This window comes from Pelophylax lessonae (genome assembly GCF_965119305.1).
Source record: "Pelophylax lessonae genome assembly, chromosome: 2".
Taxonomy (NCBI): domain Eukaryota; kingdom Metazoa; phylum Chordata; class Amphibia; order Anura; family Ranidae; genus Pelophylax; species Pelophylax lessonae.
Window position 1 is genome coordinate 567,558,969 of NC_138769.1, and position 17,793 is coordinate 567,576,761.

Consider the following 17,793-nt stretch of genomic DNA (forward strand, 5'->3'; position numbering starts at 1 on the left):
CCATGCTTGACTGTAGACCAGACACACATGTCTTTGTCCTCCTCACCTGGTTGCCGCCACACACGCTTGACACCATCTGAATCAAATAAGTTTATCTTGGTCTCATCAGATCACAGGACATGGTTCCAGTAATCTATGTCCTTAGTCTGCTTGTCTTCAGCAAACTGTTTGCAGGCTTTCTTGTGCATCTTTAGAAGAGGCTTCCTTCTGGGACGACAGCCATGCAGACCAATTTGATGCAGTGTGCGGCATATTGTCTGAGCACTGACAGGCTGTCCCCCCACCCCTTCAACCTCTGCAGCAATGGTGGCAGCTCTCATATGTCTATCTCCCAAAGACAACCTTTGGATATGACGCTGAGCACATGCACTCAACTTCTTTGGTTGACCAGGGCGAGGCCTGTTCTGAGTAGAACCTGTCCTGTTAAACCGCTGTATGGTCTTGGCAACCGTGCTGCAGCTCAGTTTTAGGGTCTTGCCAATCTTCTTATGGCCTAGGGCATCTTTATGTAGAGAAACAATTGTTTTTTTAAGATCCTCAGAGAGTTCTTTGCCATGAGGTGCCATGTTGAACATCCAGTGACCAGTATGAGAGAATGAGAGCGATAACACCAAATTTAACACACCTGCTCCCCATTCACACCTGAAACCTTGAAACACTAATGAGTCACATGACACCGGGAGGGAAAATGCCTAATTGGGCCCAATTTGTACATTTTCACTTAGGGGTGTACTCACTTTTATTGCCAGCGGTTTAGACATTAATGGCTGTGTGTTGAGTTATCTTGAGGGGACAGCAAATTTACACTGTTATACAAGCTGTACGCTCACTACTTTACATTGTAGCAAAGTGTAATTTCTTCAGTGTTGTCATATAAAAACATATAATAAAATATTTACAAAAATGTGAAGGGTTTACTAACTTTTGTGAGATACTGTATATACATATATCCATCTCTCTCAAGCACTAATCTACACGCTCACACCACTAAGCAAAAATTCTCAAACAAAAACTCTACCCCCTTAGAGATCAAATTTCCTCCCCCCCAAACCCCCCAGATAACAAATATCCCCCCTAAAATCTCTACTCCTAGCACAAATCCTCTACCCCTTAAAATGTCCCCTGTGAGCACAATTCCTCTTCCGCCCCCTCCAAAATCCCCTCATCCAGCACAAATCCCCCAATTTCCCCCTCCTAATACAAATCCTTACCCCCTAGCACAATGCCCCCCCTAATTACCCCCAGTTGCACAAATCCCCCCATCACAAATCCTCCCACTTTGCTCAAATCCTCATCCCCCTGTAGTGCTACCCCCGTAAGGGCCGCTCAAAGTTTCTGTTCCCCACTGATTGCTTTGACCTTGCAATTCCTCCGACACTCTGGGTTCTGACATTTCTGTTATAAACAAAAGGAATTTAAAAATGCGCACACACATGTGCAAAATAAACCAGCTAGATTTGTTTACTGTTAGATTAAAGGCAACAAATTCAGCAACAAGGAGCTTGTAACATGCCATAGATAAGACACGGTCAATAAAATTGGTGGCTAAGCCAAATAAGTAATAGGCAATAGGCGTAAAACCAGCAGAATTTAACCCTGTATAGAGTCTATGGCAACAGGCCAAAAAGGGTAGAGGAATGACTAGGCTTCCGTCACACCTCTCCCTTTAATCACCTGACACCATAGTCCCAGTAATTTATGAACTCTAAATTCACATTAAGCAACACTCCAAATTGCTTATCCCTATCCCTATAACAAGTAGAGTCCTTGGATAATGTAGGGGGGGGAGGGGGATATGTTGATAGCCTGTAGTCCTTTGAAGAGAAAACCTTAAGTCTTCAGCTAGCTCTTTAAGATGGGAAAATTGTGTCCTGGCAAAGTAAGTTGGACACTAGATTCTATCAGTGTGGATTAAAGTGTGGCAAGGATCCCTTTACAGGCTTGGTGGAGTAAATAAGGCGACAGTGTCTGCATGCAGTGTGCTTTGGTGTAAAAGACATGGGCAAGTACTCGCTCACCAATCCCAGCTACCTTCTGTTTTAAGGAGTGGTGTGAGGGCTCCGCAGCAGGCCTCTGAAGTATCTGGCTCAAGGGACCGCTCTGGTCGGGGGCCACAATGAGCGGAGCGGGCAGATGACAGGTCTGTGTCCACATAGCATATGCAGAGCAGTCTTGGACACAGCCCGCTCTACTCTATGGGCCCCCGATCAGATCCGCCCAGACAGAAGGACGGATCCCCTTCTTTCTTTTTAAGTGGATCGGATTGGAGATAGGTGGGTGTAAATGGACATAAGTCTGTTTACATAGTTACATAGTTTGTGAGGTTGAAGAAAGACATCAATCCATCCAGTTCAACCAATGATGTGTGTGTGTGTTTGCTGTTAACCGTACATTGTATACCTCTTTATGTTGTGGTCTTTAAGGTGCCCATATAATAGTTTTTTGAAACTATCGATGCTCCCTGCTGATACTACTGCTTGTGGAAGAGAATTCCACATCCTTACTGCTATGACAGTAAAGAACCCCTTACGTATTTTAAGGTTAAACCGTTTTTCCTCTAGTTTTAGTGAGTGGCCACGTGTCTTATTGTATTCCCTTTCTCTGAAAAGTTTGTTACTTATGCTAGGGTAATCACCAGTATAGTATTTGTACATTGATATCATATCCCCTCTCAAGCATCTCCGGAGAGAATAAGTTCAATGCTTGTAGTCTTTCCTCATAGCTGATGTCCTCCATTCCCCTAATTATTTTTGCTGCCCTACTCTGGACTCTCTCCAGTTCCAGCACATCCTTTCTGAGGAACGGTGTCCAGAACTGGACGGAATACTCCAGATGTGGCCGGACCAGAGTCTTGTAGAGTGGGAGAATAATCTCTTTATTTCTGGAGTGTACCCCCTTTGTTATACATGTGTAACGCTCCTGCGTTTTACGTATGATGTGGATTTTCAGCTGCAGAAATATTCCACTTCAGTAGTCATGTAGAGAAACGCTGAGACACCATTCCCAACTCTCAATGACTCATCATGTGTGGATGATCTCAATTCAGCAAGTAAATACACACACTCAATAAGATGTTTCCTAGAGTGACTTATGTATATAGTAACACAGTGATGATAGGCTGAAGAGACAGGTTGGGTAGAGATGGTAGATGACAGACACTTGAAAGGAAATGTTCTTGAAAGTAAGATAGTAGCAGATGGGATGCAGATAGGTTTAGCAATCATGTATGGTAGTAGATGACAGAGTAGCAGGTGGACATACAAGAGAGATCAACCCAGTGCAAGAACAGGTGGTAGTAGGCTCAAGAGCTAGCAATCTTAGATAATGCAGATGTAGTAATAGTCCTTAGTATGCAGAGCTAGATAGTGTAAGCTTTAGTATAAAGGTTATAGAGGTTTCCCCTGTGGGGTACTTATCACTAATAGCAATGTAGCAGAGGAGAGGTTCGGCAAGAGCAGATGATCTGGTAGCGGGATACAGGGATCAGCGCAGCGTGGTTCCGACAGCGAGGTATGCTTGCAAGCATGTGAGCTTCAAGACATTTTAGCATCAAGGCACAAAGCAGTTTGAACGAACACATGTGAGTGAGAGCCGGCGATCTAAATAGCCATCCAGTCCGCCGCTCAGTGATGACAGCATCAGTCTTAAAGGTGTATGCGCACCTTACCAAAAGAGAATGGTGGGGCGCATACACTTATGAAAGAGTAATTAGGGTACCCAAAGGTACCAGAACATTACAGTACCCCCCCCTTAAGGCCGGCTCCTGAAGGCCTCTGGAGCTGGTTTGTCTGGGTACTTCGCATGAAAATTGCGGATTAATCTAGAGGCATGTATGTCAGAAGTGTTTAGCCAGGTGTCATCTTGGGGCCCATAGTTCTTCCATCGAACCAAGTACTGAAGTCTTCCTCTGTGGATACGAGAATCCAGAATCTCTTTTATCTCATATTCTTCTCCACCTTCAACTTGTACAGGAGGAGGAGGTGGGATAGTAGGCCTTATTCCTTGGTCAGGAACATGGGGCTTCAGTAGCGACACATGGAAAATGGGATGTATTTTGAGGTCTATTGGCAATGTAAGCTGTACTGCAGCTTTTCCAATAAGTTTCTTGATTGGGAAAGGTCCCAAGAACAGAGGTCCAAGCTTTTTGCTAGGGATTTTCAGTCTTAAATTTTTTGTTGAGAGCCAAAACGAGGTCCCCGATAGCGTACTGAGGAGAAGGTCTTCTGCGAAGATCATAGTACTTCTTTTGTTGACTATGAGCGTGTGCAATGGTAGTATTAAGCAAACCCAGAGAGTCCTTTATTTGGGTAAGATAGTCTGAGGCTACTGGGTTATTTGAAGGAAGGATGCGTGGTGGAAGAATAGAGGGATGAAACCCATAGTTCAAGTAGAACGGACTCTGCTTGGTCGTACTGTGGGTTGCGTTGTTGTAGGCAAATTCTGCCAGAGGGAGAAGATCCACCCAATCATCCTGTTGGTAAGAAGTGTAACAACGTAAATATTGCTCGATGCATTGGTTGACTCTTTCAGTCTGTCCGTTGGTTTGCGGATGGTAAGGAGAAGTGAGCTTCCGCTCGATCCGTAGTATGTGACATAGTTCTTGCCAGAACTTGGAAATAAATCGTGATCCACGGTCAGACAGAAGAGTTTTTGGGATACCATGTAACTTAAAGACATGTTTCATCAGGAGTTCTGCCGTTTGTTTGGACGAAGGTAGTCTGCGAATAGCAAAGAAATGTGCCATTTTTGTCAGATGGTCCACTGACACTAAGATGGTATTAAATCCTTTGGAAGGAGGCAATTCCACTATAAAGTCCAAGGACACAACTTCCCATGGAGTTTGGGGTATTGGTAGACTGCATAGTAGACCGGATGGTCTCGTAGTGTCAATTTTGGACCTGGCACAGACATTGCATGAAGAGACGAATTTTTGTATAGATGTTTTCATGTCAGGCCACCATAATTGTCTGGTAATCAGATTAAGAGTCTTTGTCATACCCATATGTCCTGCCATAGGCACATCATGCGATAATTCCAAGATCTTGGTGCGTATGGTAGGTGGTATGTAAAGTTTGTCGTTGTAGTAGAGGAAGCCTTCTGCATCGGTATTTAGTTGTGGTGGGGGTGAATCCAAACTTATACCATGCAAAACCTCTTCCTTCAAGGAACGGACAACTCCAATAATGCGTTTGTGAGGTATTATAGGAACGGAAGGGATTTCGAAGTAGTTTTCTTCAGTTAGTCGTGATAGTGCATCCGCCTTTTTGTTCTTATCTGCAGGTGTGTAGGTCACTAGGAAGATAAACCTTAGAAAGAATAGTGACCATCGTACCTGTCGGTGAGAGAGAGTTTTGTTAGTCTGAAGATATTGGAGATTTTTAAGGTCCGTGTATATAAGTATTGGTAATTGGGTGCCTTCGAGTAGATGTCGCCAATTCTCCAGAGCCAATTTTATAGCAAGCAGTTCCTTTTCACCCACGGGGTAATTTATCTCTGGACTGCTTAGGGATTTAGAAAAAAAGGCGACTGGATGAAGTGGTGAAGTGTGAGTTGGTCGTTGGGAGAGTATTGCCCCTACTGCCATGTTTGACGCATCTACTTCAGAATGTATTGGAGGGATGGGTCTGGATGGCGTAATATGGGAGCAGAAGTAAACCTTGTCTTTAACAGGTGAAAAGCTTTATTTGCTTCATCTGACCATTTGAATGGTTTTTTAATGCTAGTGAGCTGTGTGAGGGGTCTCACAATGGCAGAGAAGTTTCTGATGAACTTCCTGTAGAAATTCGAAAATCCAAGGAATCGCTGTAGCGCCTTGCGTGTGGTTGGTGTAGGCCAATCCTGAATGCAGGATATCTTACTCATGTCCATCTCGATTCCTGTTTTGGATATGATGTAGCCTAGAAACAGTACCTCTTCTTTATGAAACAAGCATTTTTTCAGTTTCACATAAAGGTTGTGTGCAAGCAATCTCGATAATACTAGTCTTACATGTCTTATGTGTTCAGACAGGGATCGTGAATATATAAGTATATCGTCCAGATATACCACAACACAGACATCTAGTAAGTCTCTGAAAATATCGTTTATAAATCGTTGAAAAACTGCAGGGGCGTTGCATAGCCCGAATGGCATTACAAGATATTCGAACAATCCGTATCTGGTTCTGAATGCAGTCTTCCACTCGTGTCCATCACGGATTCTAATGAGATTGTATGCTCCTTTCAGGTCCAATTTTGAAAAATAGGTAGCTCCACGCACCTGCTCAATGAGCTCAGGGATAAGCGGTAGAGGATAGCGATCTTTTATTGTAATAGCATTCAATTGCCTATAGTCGATGATAGGCCTGAGACTTGAGTCCTTATTGCGGACAAAAAAGAGTCCTGCTGCTGTGGAAGAAGTGGAAGGTCTAATAAAACCTTTCTTCAAATTCTCATCCAAATAGTCTTTGAGATGGGAAAGTTCATCCTGTGAAAGAGGATAAACATAACCGAACGGCAATTTGCTATTTGGGAGTAGATCAATGCTACAATCATAGTCTCGATGGGGAGGTAGTGCTTGAGCATTTTTCTCAAGAAAAACCTCAGAGAGATCCTGATAACATAGTGGTGCAATCTCATCTGTCACCACAGACAGGATCTTCCCGAAAGACGGGAGGTTACACGTACCCTCGCAATAGCAAGAGAGGAAGGCCAGGGTCCGTTCCTTCCAATCTATGGTTGGTTGATGTGTGTGCAACCAGGGAAGTCCCAACACAATGGGAAAGTGGGGTGAAGGTATTAGATCGAAGGTAGTGGTCTCCATATGAGACCCGTTAGTAGTGACTAGGAGTGCCTGTGTCTGATCAGTGATCGGACCAGAGGATAAAGGAACACCGTTAATAAGACTTACTGAGACAGGTTTAAGTTTAGAAATAATAGGAACTTTATTTAAAGCAGCAAAACGTATGTCAATATAATTTCCACAAGATCCTGTGTCAATCATGGCCTTAGTAGTAATCCTGTTCTGGTCCCACTGTAATGTTAAGCAAACAGAAAGGTAAGGGTTAGTGATTGAAGTTGTCAATCCCCCTAGGAGGACACGTGAACACTCACCCTTCTTTTTGTAGACTAGGGGGACAGACGTTTATCTTGTGATCCGGGGATGCACAGTACAAGCAGAGATTACCAGATCGTCTTTTGGCTCTTTCCATAGTTGATAGAGGTGGGCGTATGGTTCCTACCTCCATAGGAACGGGGTCAACGGCCGAAATCCGAGAAGAACTGGATAATGGCATTCCCATTTTCTCAGCCTTTCTTTCTCGTAGTCTTCTATCTATGGTGATACTGAGTTGTATCAATGCATCCAGGGTTTTTGGCAGATCCGCTCGGGCGAGCTCGTCTTTAACGGCCTCTGATAGGCCAAGCCTAAATTGGGTTTTCAGAGATGCATCATTCCATTCTGAATCAAGGGTCCATCTCTTGAATTCTGCGACAAAGTCTTCTACAGGTCTCCTACCTTGTTTCAAGGATCTTAATTGAAGATCGGCAGTACTCTGCCTATTGGGATCATCATATAGGCTAGTGAGTTCTGCTAGGAACAAGGCATAGGAGTTGAGAAGCTGGTCGTTTTTCTCAAAAAGAAAGTCTGCCCAGGCCCGAGGATCGCCTGTTAGGTAAGAAATAATAGTACAAACCTTAATGTGATCAGTAAGGTAGGTACGGGGTTTTAGCAAGAAAAGTAACTCACATGCGTTTTTAAATTCGCGAAATTTTTTGCGATCGCCTGTAAATACCAAAGGAGGATTTATTTTGGGTTCAGGGGACTGAGCAGAGGTAAGTTGTGTCAGTCTAATTATCTGCTGCGACAGAGCCTGATTGTCTTCTTTTAATTCAGCAAGTGCGTGTATTAACGCAGTTACTTGCTGTTTTAATTGTGTCATCTGAGTGGTTATTTCTGCTGAATCCATTTGTGGTTCGTTCAATCTGTAACGCTCCTGCGTTTTACGTATGATGTGGATTTTCAGCTGCAGAAATATTCCACTTCAGTAGTCATGTAGAGAAACGCTGAGACACCATTCCCAACTCTCAATGACTCATCATGTGTGGATGATCTCAATTCAGCAAGTAAATACACACACTCAATAAGATGTTTCCTAGAGTGACTTATGTATATAGTAACACAGTGATGATAGGCTGAAGAGACAGGTTGGGTAGAGATGGTAGATGACAGACACTTGAAAGGAAATGTTCTTGAAAGTAAGATAGTAGCAGATGGGATGCAGATAGGTTTAGCAATCATGTATGGTAGTAGATGACAGAGTAGCAGGTGGACATACAAGAGAGATCAACCCAGTGCAAGAACAGGTGGTAGTAGGCTCAAGAGCTAGCAATCTTAGATAATGCAGATGTAGTAATAGTCCTTAGTATGCAGAGCTAGATAGTGTAAGCTTTAGTATAAAGGTTATAGAGGTTTCCCCTGTGGGGTACTTATCACTAATAGCAATGTAGCAGAGGAGAGGTTCGGCAAGAGCGGATGATCTGGTAGCGGGATACAGGGATCAGCGCAGCGTGGTTCCGACAGCGAGGTATGCTTGCAAGCATGTGAGCTTCAAGACAGGTTAGCATCAAGGCACAAAGCAGTTTGAACGAACACATGTGAGTGAGAGCCGGCGATCTAAATAGCCATCCAGTCCGCCGCTCAGTGATGACAGCATCAGTCTTAAAGGTGTATGCGCACCTTACCAAAAGAGAATGGTGGGGCGCATACACTTATGAAAGAGTAATTAGGGTACCCAAATGTACCAGAACGTTACAACATGCCAGTATTCTGTTGGCTTTGCTTGCAGCGGCTTGGCATTGCATGCCACTACCAAGCCTGTTGTCCACTAGTACATCTGCCGCTCTATAGAGGAGAATGGGTCTGATTGGGTCCACCTGAAAAACAGACAGGTGGACATGATCGGACCAATCGTGTGAAAGGGGCCTAAGGATGTGGGTTACCTGCACCTCAACTGACCTCAATTTTCACTTCTTCCTCAGGATTCCTGCAGGTATTACTGGCTGCTGCTGTCCCTCAGGTGGCTATAGCTGGTGGCTGCTGGCTATCCTACAGGGCTGGTACTACTAGCGGGTACAGCAACAGAGTGTAACAGGAGCGGCACTGGAGGAAGCATGCAGCTGCAGAAGAGAGCAGAGCCGATGCCCCCTGTATCGCTCCTATCACAGGCGGAGTACATTTGGCATCACTCCGACTGTGACAGGAATCGGAACTATACAGGAAGCATCGGATCCGCTTCCTCTAGTGCCGGCTCTGTTTGCCACAATAATGCTCGGGGATGGCGGGTTGGGACTCGGGATCCCACAATCTGGGGTTACCAACCTGCCGTCCCAGAGCAGGAGGTGAGATCCTGTTGGGGGGGCAAAGTATAATGTGGAGTTTCCTGTTGAAAGGGTAGTCTCCAACGTACAAAAATGTACAAAAAAACTGAGCCGGTGGTATAACACTATCTGAGCTGTTATCTCACATTGGGGCTCGACTGGTTATTTTGCATGAGGTCAACACAGCAGCAGTGTTAGACATAAAAAAAAAAAAAAAAAAAAAAGGATAACTTACTGCAGGTTCCCATAAGACCTGGATCTGTCAATTCTCTGACCGAATTTAATCTTCAGGGTTTATGGGCAGTGTACATTCTGGGTGCACAGGATGTCGAAGGGGACTGTCACACCAGGTGTTTTTGGTTCCCAATGAATGGGTCTTTAATTGGAAGCTCTTGCTATGTTACTCAAGTATGGGGCCTCCCTCAGCTGAACCTGTTTGCATCACCATCCATTCACCCGTTGGTGGAGGAAGTGTATGCTGTCACTCACCCAGGGACAAGTCACCTAGCAGATGCCTCTCTTCTACTGCCTTTGGTCATGAAGTTCCAGGGGAGACTGTGGTCAGAGAGGCTCACTGGGATACAAGCATGATCGACAGGCCGAGTGGACCGCAGGCCTTGGGTTTACCCTAGACATGGAACTGGACCAAGCACTACAGCTACCAGTATATCCACAACACCTGTCCCAGGATGGACTAGAAATTGAAAGGAATGGATTGGAGAACTTGGCAGTGGTAAACCCTGGCACGATTCCAGGAAAGATGCCAAACGCTATTTACTCTGAGGTCTGAAACTGGTTTTTTAGGCAGGTTAGCTATGGGTTCTTTAGACAGTGGATGACCCAGGCCACTGGAAAGTACCAGAGGTCCGGAGATCTACAAGTTCCTGGAGAACACCAAACATAGACTACTACCTTGTAGAGGTATGCCTGGACAGCCTAATAGAGATACTTAGGGGACACTAATGTATTTGTTCACGTTGGACTGTATTGCCATGGTATTTAGGTAAAAGTTGCATCAACTGTTCTAAGCCTGTTATGAAGTCATTTAAAGGGGTACATGATGGTTCCTGGCATATGAAAGAACAAGGGTCAGTAAAGCACATGTGGGGTATGAAGCAAACCTACTACAGAAGGTTCACTTTGCAAGACAAGCAGGAGGATTAGTGCAATTTCTATGAGTAACCAAGTACTAGAGCAAACTACATTGCAGCTAGTCGTGAGGTGCGTTACCTGGTGTAGGTGATGGGTCCTCTAGTAGTGAGGGGGGGGGGAGTTTTTTCGGTCCTGGATTTCCTTGCTAGGACTCTGTTTGCACCAGCAAAGCAGTCCTCAGTGGGACATCACTGAAGAGGCAGTGTCCCTCGATAATTTCAAGGGGTAGAGTATCAGATCTGCTAAGACTTTGGGCTACTGAGCCCCACATATTTTTCCTTCCAGACAAGTCGGGGCCTATGCCCCTTGAGCACCTTTAGTTCTTAACTTACACAAGCTGTATGTACCAAGTGTCTAAAATGCTGCCTTCATGCTGCTTCCTAGTTTAGATCCTCCAGGAGGCTGTTCATGTTTCCATCTAGTAAATTTGAAGGAGGAAGTTACAGCAACCTTGACATCTTGAGAAGATTGTTAAGGTCATCCAGAGAACATACAGTGCAGCCAGGCAAGAGCCTCCAGAAGTGTAGAGGCTCATTCAGCTAGGTTCATCTCTACATCTTTAAGTATGGGTGGGACAGCGCATGTAAAGGGTCTATGGAGACATCTGCAAAGCAGCAGGCTGGTTGCCACAGTGCACCTGCCTCAGTAGTTTCAGGGAAGATCCAAGAGCTTGAACATCAGCGAACTTTGACAGAATTGCGGTTCAGGCTTTCATGTCCATTGCAATAAAGTTTGATTATACATTTAAGCCCCCCCTGTTTAGGCTGTTATTTATCACATTTATGCTGCCATGATGGCATCAGGAAAATAGAAATTTGTATCAAATACCTATCGTAATTTTACTTTCCAGACATGGCAGCATTAGGGTTGCCTTGCCACCTGTACTGGATTCACCTGGACAGTCCGGGTTTGGAATCACGTGCCCGGTTTCCAGCCCGTCTGAAAACCGGACACATTATTCAGACCAGATTGTAGCTCATATCTGGAGAGAGGATTGGATGTTCTCCTCCCTCCAGCCAGCAGGGGGCAATAGAGAGGCGGTACAGACTGAAAAGTCTCAGCAATACTGCCAAGGAACGAAGACAGAGTGTGTGAAGACTGGAAAGAGAAACAAGGAACTTCTTTGTAGTTGGTGATGAGTGAGTACAGAGGGAAAGGGGGGCTCTGGTGGGCACACCAGATGTAAGGAGGGACCCCAGATGTAAGGGGGGGGCACTCTTATGGGAACACTAGATGTAAGGGGGGCAAACTGATGGGGACATCAGATGTAACCTGGTTCTGTTTTCTTGTACTTGAAATGTGGATGTGATTTACCTACTTTTACATTACATTAGAGAGCAATTCAACCTCAGCTGGAAGAAAACTTTAGCAATTGGACCTCGTTGAATTTCAGTTCATTACCCCTGTTCTAGGTGGATATTTATGCATTGCAGGATTGTGCACAAAATTGTGTGAATTCCTGCAATGCACAAAAACACATACAGTCCTTTTGCAGGTGTGAAGTGGTGCCTATAATTCTTAATGGCACTACCACACCCCATGCTTTTGCGCTCATTCACCTGTTGCAAAACATGTAGTAACAAAATACCATGCGTTTTGGTGCAGCACAATTTTTAAAAAAGGTTATACAGGTTTTACATTTATTTGTATTACATTTTGTTTTTCATTTGTTTTGTATACTACAAAAAAAATAAAAAAATCTGTGCCGCTAAAGTGTTCGGGGTTGGCTTGATGAAAAGGTGGCAACCCTAGGCAGTATTAGAAACCCTCCCTTTTGTGATCTGGTTATTTTTATGGAGAATGGGGAGAGGTGGCTCTAGCTTTCCTTTTATAGACTTATAAAGGTCCTGTAGGTGGAGATGGGGGCACAGCTAAATAACATGTATGCTGCTTTGGTATCCGAGGGGTAAACAGGCAGCTGTGAGGCAGTTCGATCAAATTAAAACTTCTTTATTCAGCAAAAACTGAAAAATAATGACAGACTTTGGGGTTGATTCACTAAATTTGGAAATTGTCAAATCTGATGCAGTTGTGTATGGTAGGCAATCAGCTCCTAACTTAAGCTTGTTTAATTAACCACTTTAGCCCCGGAGGATTTTGCTGCTTAATGACCAGGCCCTATTTTGCGATTCGGCATTGCGTTAGTTTAATGGACAATTGTGCGGTCGTGCGACGCTGTACCCAAATAAAATTGACGTCCCTTTTTTTCCCACAAATAGAGCTTTCTTTTGGTGGTATTTGATCACCTGTGCGACTTTTATTTTTTGCTCTATAAAGAGAAAAAAAGCGACAATTTTGAAAAAAAAAAAAAACAATATTTTTCACATTCTGCTATATAACATTCCCCAAAAAATGTTTTAAATCAAAATGTTTTAACATTTTAGGCCAATTTGTTTTCTGCTACATGTTTTTGGAAAAAAAAAATCGCAATAAGTGTATTTTGATTGGTTTGCGCGAAAGTTATTGCGTCTACTAACTACGGGGAAAAATGTATGTAATTTTTATTGTTTTGAGTGATTTCGTGATTTTTAGCCAGACTGGGACATTGCGGTGGACAGATTGTACTCCTAACTGATATTTTTGACACTTTTGGAGGCACCAGGGACATTACTACAGTAATCATTGCTAAAAATATGCACTGTCACTGTAATAATAACACTGGCAGGGAAGGGGTTAACACAGTGGGTGATCAAGGGGTTAAATGTAAGCCTAGGGGAGTGTTTCTAACTGTATGGGGGTTTGGCTTTTGAAATGATCCCAGAGATCTGTGATCCTATATAGAAGGATCACAGGCGCTCTGTGATCATTCCAGAGAGAAGAACGGTCAACTGTGTTTACAACAGCTGACCATCCTTCTCTCTCTGCGGGAAGCGATCGCGGGCCCGTGCATCGGAGTCCCTGCTGCCGAGTGGGGGTGGGAGCACGCAGGAGGGCCAGTCTGCCGCAGTAACTCTGCGGCAGGCGGTCCTTAAGTGGTTAACCTAACCAAGGCTGCCTCTCTACAGCTGCCATGAATTGGCATCAGGAAAGGAAAATTAGGGTAAGTATTTGATACAATATTCCATTTTTTTTATGCATTTGTGCAGTCATTCTAAAACAGGTTAGCATAACACAGATAAAAGGAGTCCCACAGATAGAAAGCAGTCCCATCACATATTTATTGCTAACTATTCTATTTTATTTGAAGATCTCTCTGAAAGTGAGCAGATTCATGGAGGAGATTGATAAAAACAATTGAAAGGAGACTCAGATTGCCTGGGCTGGTTTAGGCTGTCCAATAGAGAAAATAAAGTCCAAGATGGCTGCAGGTAGATAGGAAAGGGGCACTAAGAAGAATTTGGCATCCCAGCCTGCAGAGTAACGTGTCCAGGGGTGAACCGCTGTGAGTGCATGTTCCATGCAATCTGTAACACGAGAAAGCTTGGTGGACCAGAGCGATGCCATAATAGCAACAGAGGTGTAAGCTGAAACATAAAATATACAGTGTTAAAAAGGGAACATTAGTAAAAAAACGATGGTGTCTCTTTATTAAAAAATTGCTTGCGAATGTCTCAGGCATTTGCACAGCCATCACAAATATTCCCTGCAATGGGTCTAATTTGAATAATTTTTTTTTCTATTATTGGTAGCTCCATCTATTGGCCATAATGCAGTATTTTTCCTGAATACTGCAATCAGAAAAATACTGCATTATAACCATTAGATGGAGTTGATTATTATGGAAAATAAGCATATTAGACACATTGCAATGACTATTTTTGACAATTGTGCAAATGCTTGAGACCCGACTTTAGAAGTATTAATGAGCAAATAAATTTGCAACAAGGGAAGTCATCAGACTGTGAATATTTCGATTTGGCTGAATACATACACACTGGTTGTGCTGATATATACTGTACAAATAAGAGTTCTTGATAGATTAGAACACTTTGCCAGAGAAGATATTGGATAAACAATATATTTGTTGCACCCTCTTAAATAGGTGCTAGGAATTAGATAAGTTAGAAGTAGTTGTGTTTTTACAGATACATTTAGTTGCCACACTAATATAGCCCTGGCCTAGAGAGGCAGGCTCTGTTGGCATGCTGGGAGACTATACTGTATATTTTGAGAGCACATTGATCCCACGCTGCTGAATTCTAAGAGCCGGGAGCTAAAGAGAGCTGACTGAGGGAGGCTGTCTGCTGAAGATCTGGTCTAGTATCACGGTAAGCTTTAGTTTGGAATTTGGATGGAGGCTACCAGCTGTCCTTGGGCCTTATGAGTACAGACTCTTTAGAGATCTTGGAGACTTTTGTGCTTTTGCTACCTCTCTGGTACTATATAGTCAGCCATGGGTTTATTTAAAGGGGAAAGCATCTGGTATCCAGAAAATATTGTTCACCTAACCTTCTATTTAAAGGGACTCTGCTCTTGTGGCTCTAACTACTACTACTAAGTCTACTGTTTGTTACAAGCCCTGACTTCATTATACAGTAGCTTGTTCAGGAAAGAATACCTAAGTCCTCAAGTGTACAAAGTTCTTTTTTTGGAGTATTACACCTACTACCCTAAACCCTGTCCAAGTTCTCCAAAAAAGAAAACAAAAAAAAACACCCCTAGACTAGTTATTGAAGAAATGTGCGAATGAGTATATGAGCCTGGCTACAGGGCAAAGGAAATAAAATTGCATCATCTATGGCCTGCCTTAGACAATTGTCACTGGAACAGGTACGAAGCACTGTTGCTTCCCAGCTCTCAGTCTTCTAACAACTAGTGATGCTACAGTGGGTGGATCCTGATGACAAAGCAGAGACACTAGTTTCCCATCAGGATCGCCCTCTCTTTATGATAGTTTAACACTGAGCAATGTTACTGAGTTGCAGGACTTTATTTGTCCACAAGATGGCATTCCCAATTAGTTTGCCTAACTGTGACTAAATACAGTTGCCAGAAGCAGTCTGTGATATGTAGTCCTAAGCGTGCCAACCAGGAAGGAGCAGGAGAGCTGTGTTGTACCAAGCTGAGCTGCACCAGGCTGCACGGTGCAAAGCTGAGCAGGGTCAGAGAGAGACAGAGAGTGGACTGCTGTGCTTAACGCCAGGACCAGAGGGCTGACTCCATACAGACCACTTGTTGCCATGCTGAGGACTGTCACCAAGGAATTCAGGGAAATGGTCTCTGACCCACATTATAGTCAATAGCTAACTGTTCACCCTTTTTTTTCAGTCTCCACTTGAAAGAGAGAGATATCTTTCTCTTAACACTTTGTCAACAGACTCCTATTAGCCTTGCTGCTGCATCCATCTGTAGGCCATAGATATCAGCACCAAAGACAGAGCCTAAAGCTGTCAGTATCAGACCTTGATTTGTTTCCATTGGATCCCCACCCCCAACTGCCGCTTGAATTTGCCTCACTTTCTGTTTGATTATACTGAGGAGTCAACCCACTCACTGAGCCTAACTTTACACTAAACTGCTGTTGAACATCACCACTCCCCCCTGAGTCATCACCACTTCCCTTAAGTCATCCTCACTCTCCTTGTGCGCCAACGATTAAAGGCCCTCAACTTTGCCAACAGAAGCTTACCCTAAAGACTGCTCATGTAACTACATTCCTGAGGGCAGAACTAGGTTGCTGTTATTGAGTTATACCCCCAGGCCTAAACCTAGCTTCTTTGTCTGAGAGCCCTCAAGTGACTTAGCCTGTTACATCTTCTTAAAATCCTCGCAGTCACCTCCCATTTGGAGAGCTACTGTGTTTACCCTCCTAATATGTAGTATAAGCTGATTCTGGTTCTAAAGGTACCTCTGTTGGTTGCATTTTACCTGTTTTGTTGTGTTTCAGTGCATTGAAATGTACCAATCTGTTTTGATATACTTGTAATTAGAGATGGGCTGAACACCCCCCTGTTTGGTTTGCACCACAACTCTATTAAAGTCACTCTATTAAAGTCTATAGGACCTGAACATGAAAAATCAAAAGTCCCCATTTTGAAGGCCTTTTATGCAAGTTATTGGTACGCCGGGGCCCAGGTACTGCTGTGGGGGACATGTATTAATGCAAAAATGTTTGGTAGAAATTATAGTTTTTAAACGAGCAGTGATTTAAATGATGCTTAAATTGAAAAAATAAAAATGTAAAAATCCTTTAAATATAGTGCCTGGGGGGTCCCCTTAGTCTGCCTGTAAAGTGACGCATCTATACCATTTATAGTTCCTGCTGCAGCAAAAATGACATTTCTAAAGAAAAAAAAAAAGTCAAATCACATTACAATTGACTCGTGGTTGCAATTGCCAGCCCAGCTATTTAAATAAAATAAAGAAAAATGCCAACTTTTTTAAAAACACAGCGTGGGGACCCCCCCAAAATCCACACCAGACCCTTATCTGAGCATGTAGCCTGGCAGGCCAGGAAAGGGGGGGGAGGGTGAATGAGCAAGCGCCTCCCCTAACCATACCAGGCCACATGCCCTCAACATGGGGGGGGGGTGGCTTGTTTATGGGGACAGGGGCCTTTTCCCGACAACCATGGGCTTATCAAAATTTGGAAACAAGGGGGTCCCCAGATCCCGACTCCTCCTATGTGAATGGGTATGCAGTACATTGTAAAAATGCTAATAAATAAAGAAAAACAGTAGACAGTTTTTGACAAGTCCTTTATTAAAAATTAAAAAAAAATTTTAATTTTTTTTTCTTGTCAGGTAACTGCATTGAAATAGATTATATTTCGCTTTTTATGCATGCACAGGAGCAGAGGAGGAGCAGAGGAGGAGCAGAGAAGGAGGAGAGCGTTCCCGGAAGCAGAGGCAGTGTGCAAGGCAGCAGCAGCAGCTGCAAGCAAGGCGGGGAGAGAGAGCTGTGTGTGGAGGAGGAGCCGTGGGTGACACATATGGGTGACACGTGTGGGGAAGCCACACGAGGAAGCTGGGTGCCGGGTGCGGGTACAGAGGACTCAAGGGACCAGTGACAGAGCGGCGGCGGCGGAGAACTGAGGGACATGAGTAGGGGGACTGATCAGCTGATCGGCTGATTGGGGGGTAACTAAGTGACTGTGACCTGCGACTGACTGACCTGCATCTAACTGTGCCTGCGACTGACTGTGCCTGCGACTGACTGTGCCTGCGACTGACTGTGCTCTGAGAATGACTGTGCTCTGCGACTGACTGTGCTCTGCGACTGACTGTGCTCTGCGACTGACCGTGATCTGCGACTGACTGTGTCTGTGCTCTGCGACTGACTGTGATCCTTGACTGACTTTGACTGTGTTCTTTGACTGACTTTGACTTTGCTCCTTGACTGACTG

At 44.0% G+C, this 17,793-nt stretch overlaps 1 protein-coding gene across 1 annotated transcript in view; it reads right to left on the reverse strand.

The window, feature by feature from the left end:
• The window catches only part of LOC309548186 (uncharacterized protein), a 130,148-nt gene that overhangs the window by 94,650 nt on the left and 17,705 nt on the right, over positions 1–17,793 (reverse strand). The window contains exon 4 of the mRNA XM_082248142.1: positions 13,764–13,972. Within this exon, the coding sequence (XP_082104268.1) occupies positions 13,764–13,972 (209 nt within the window). The remainder of the gene's footprint in view (positions 1–13,763; positions 13,973–17,793) is intronic.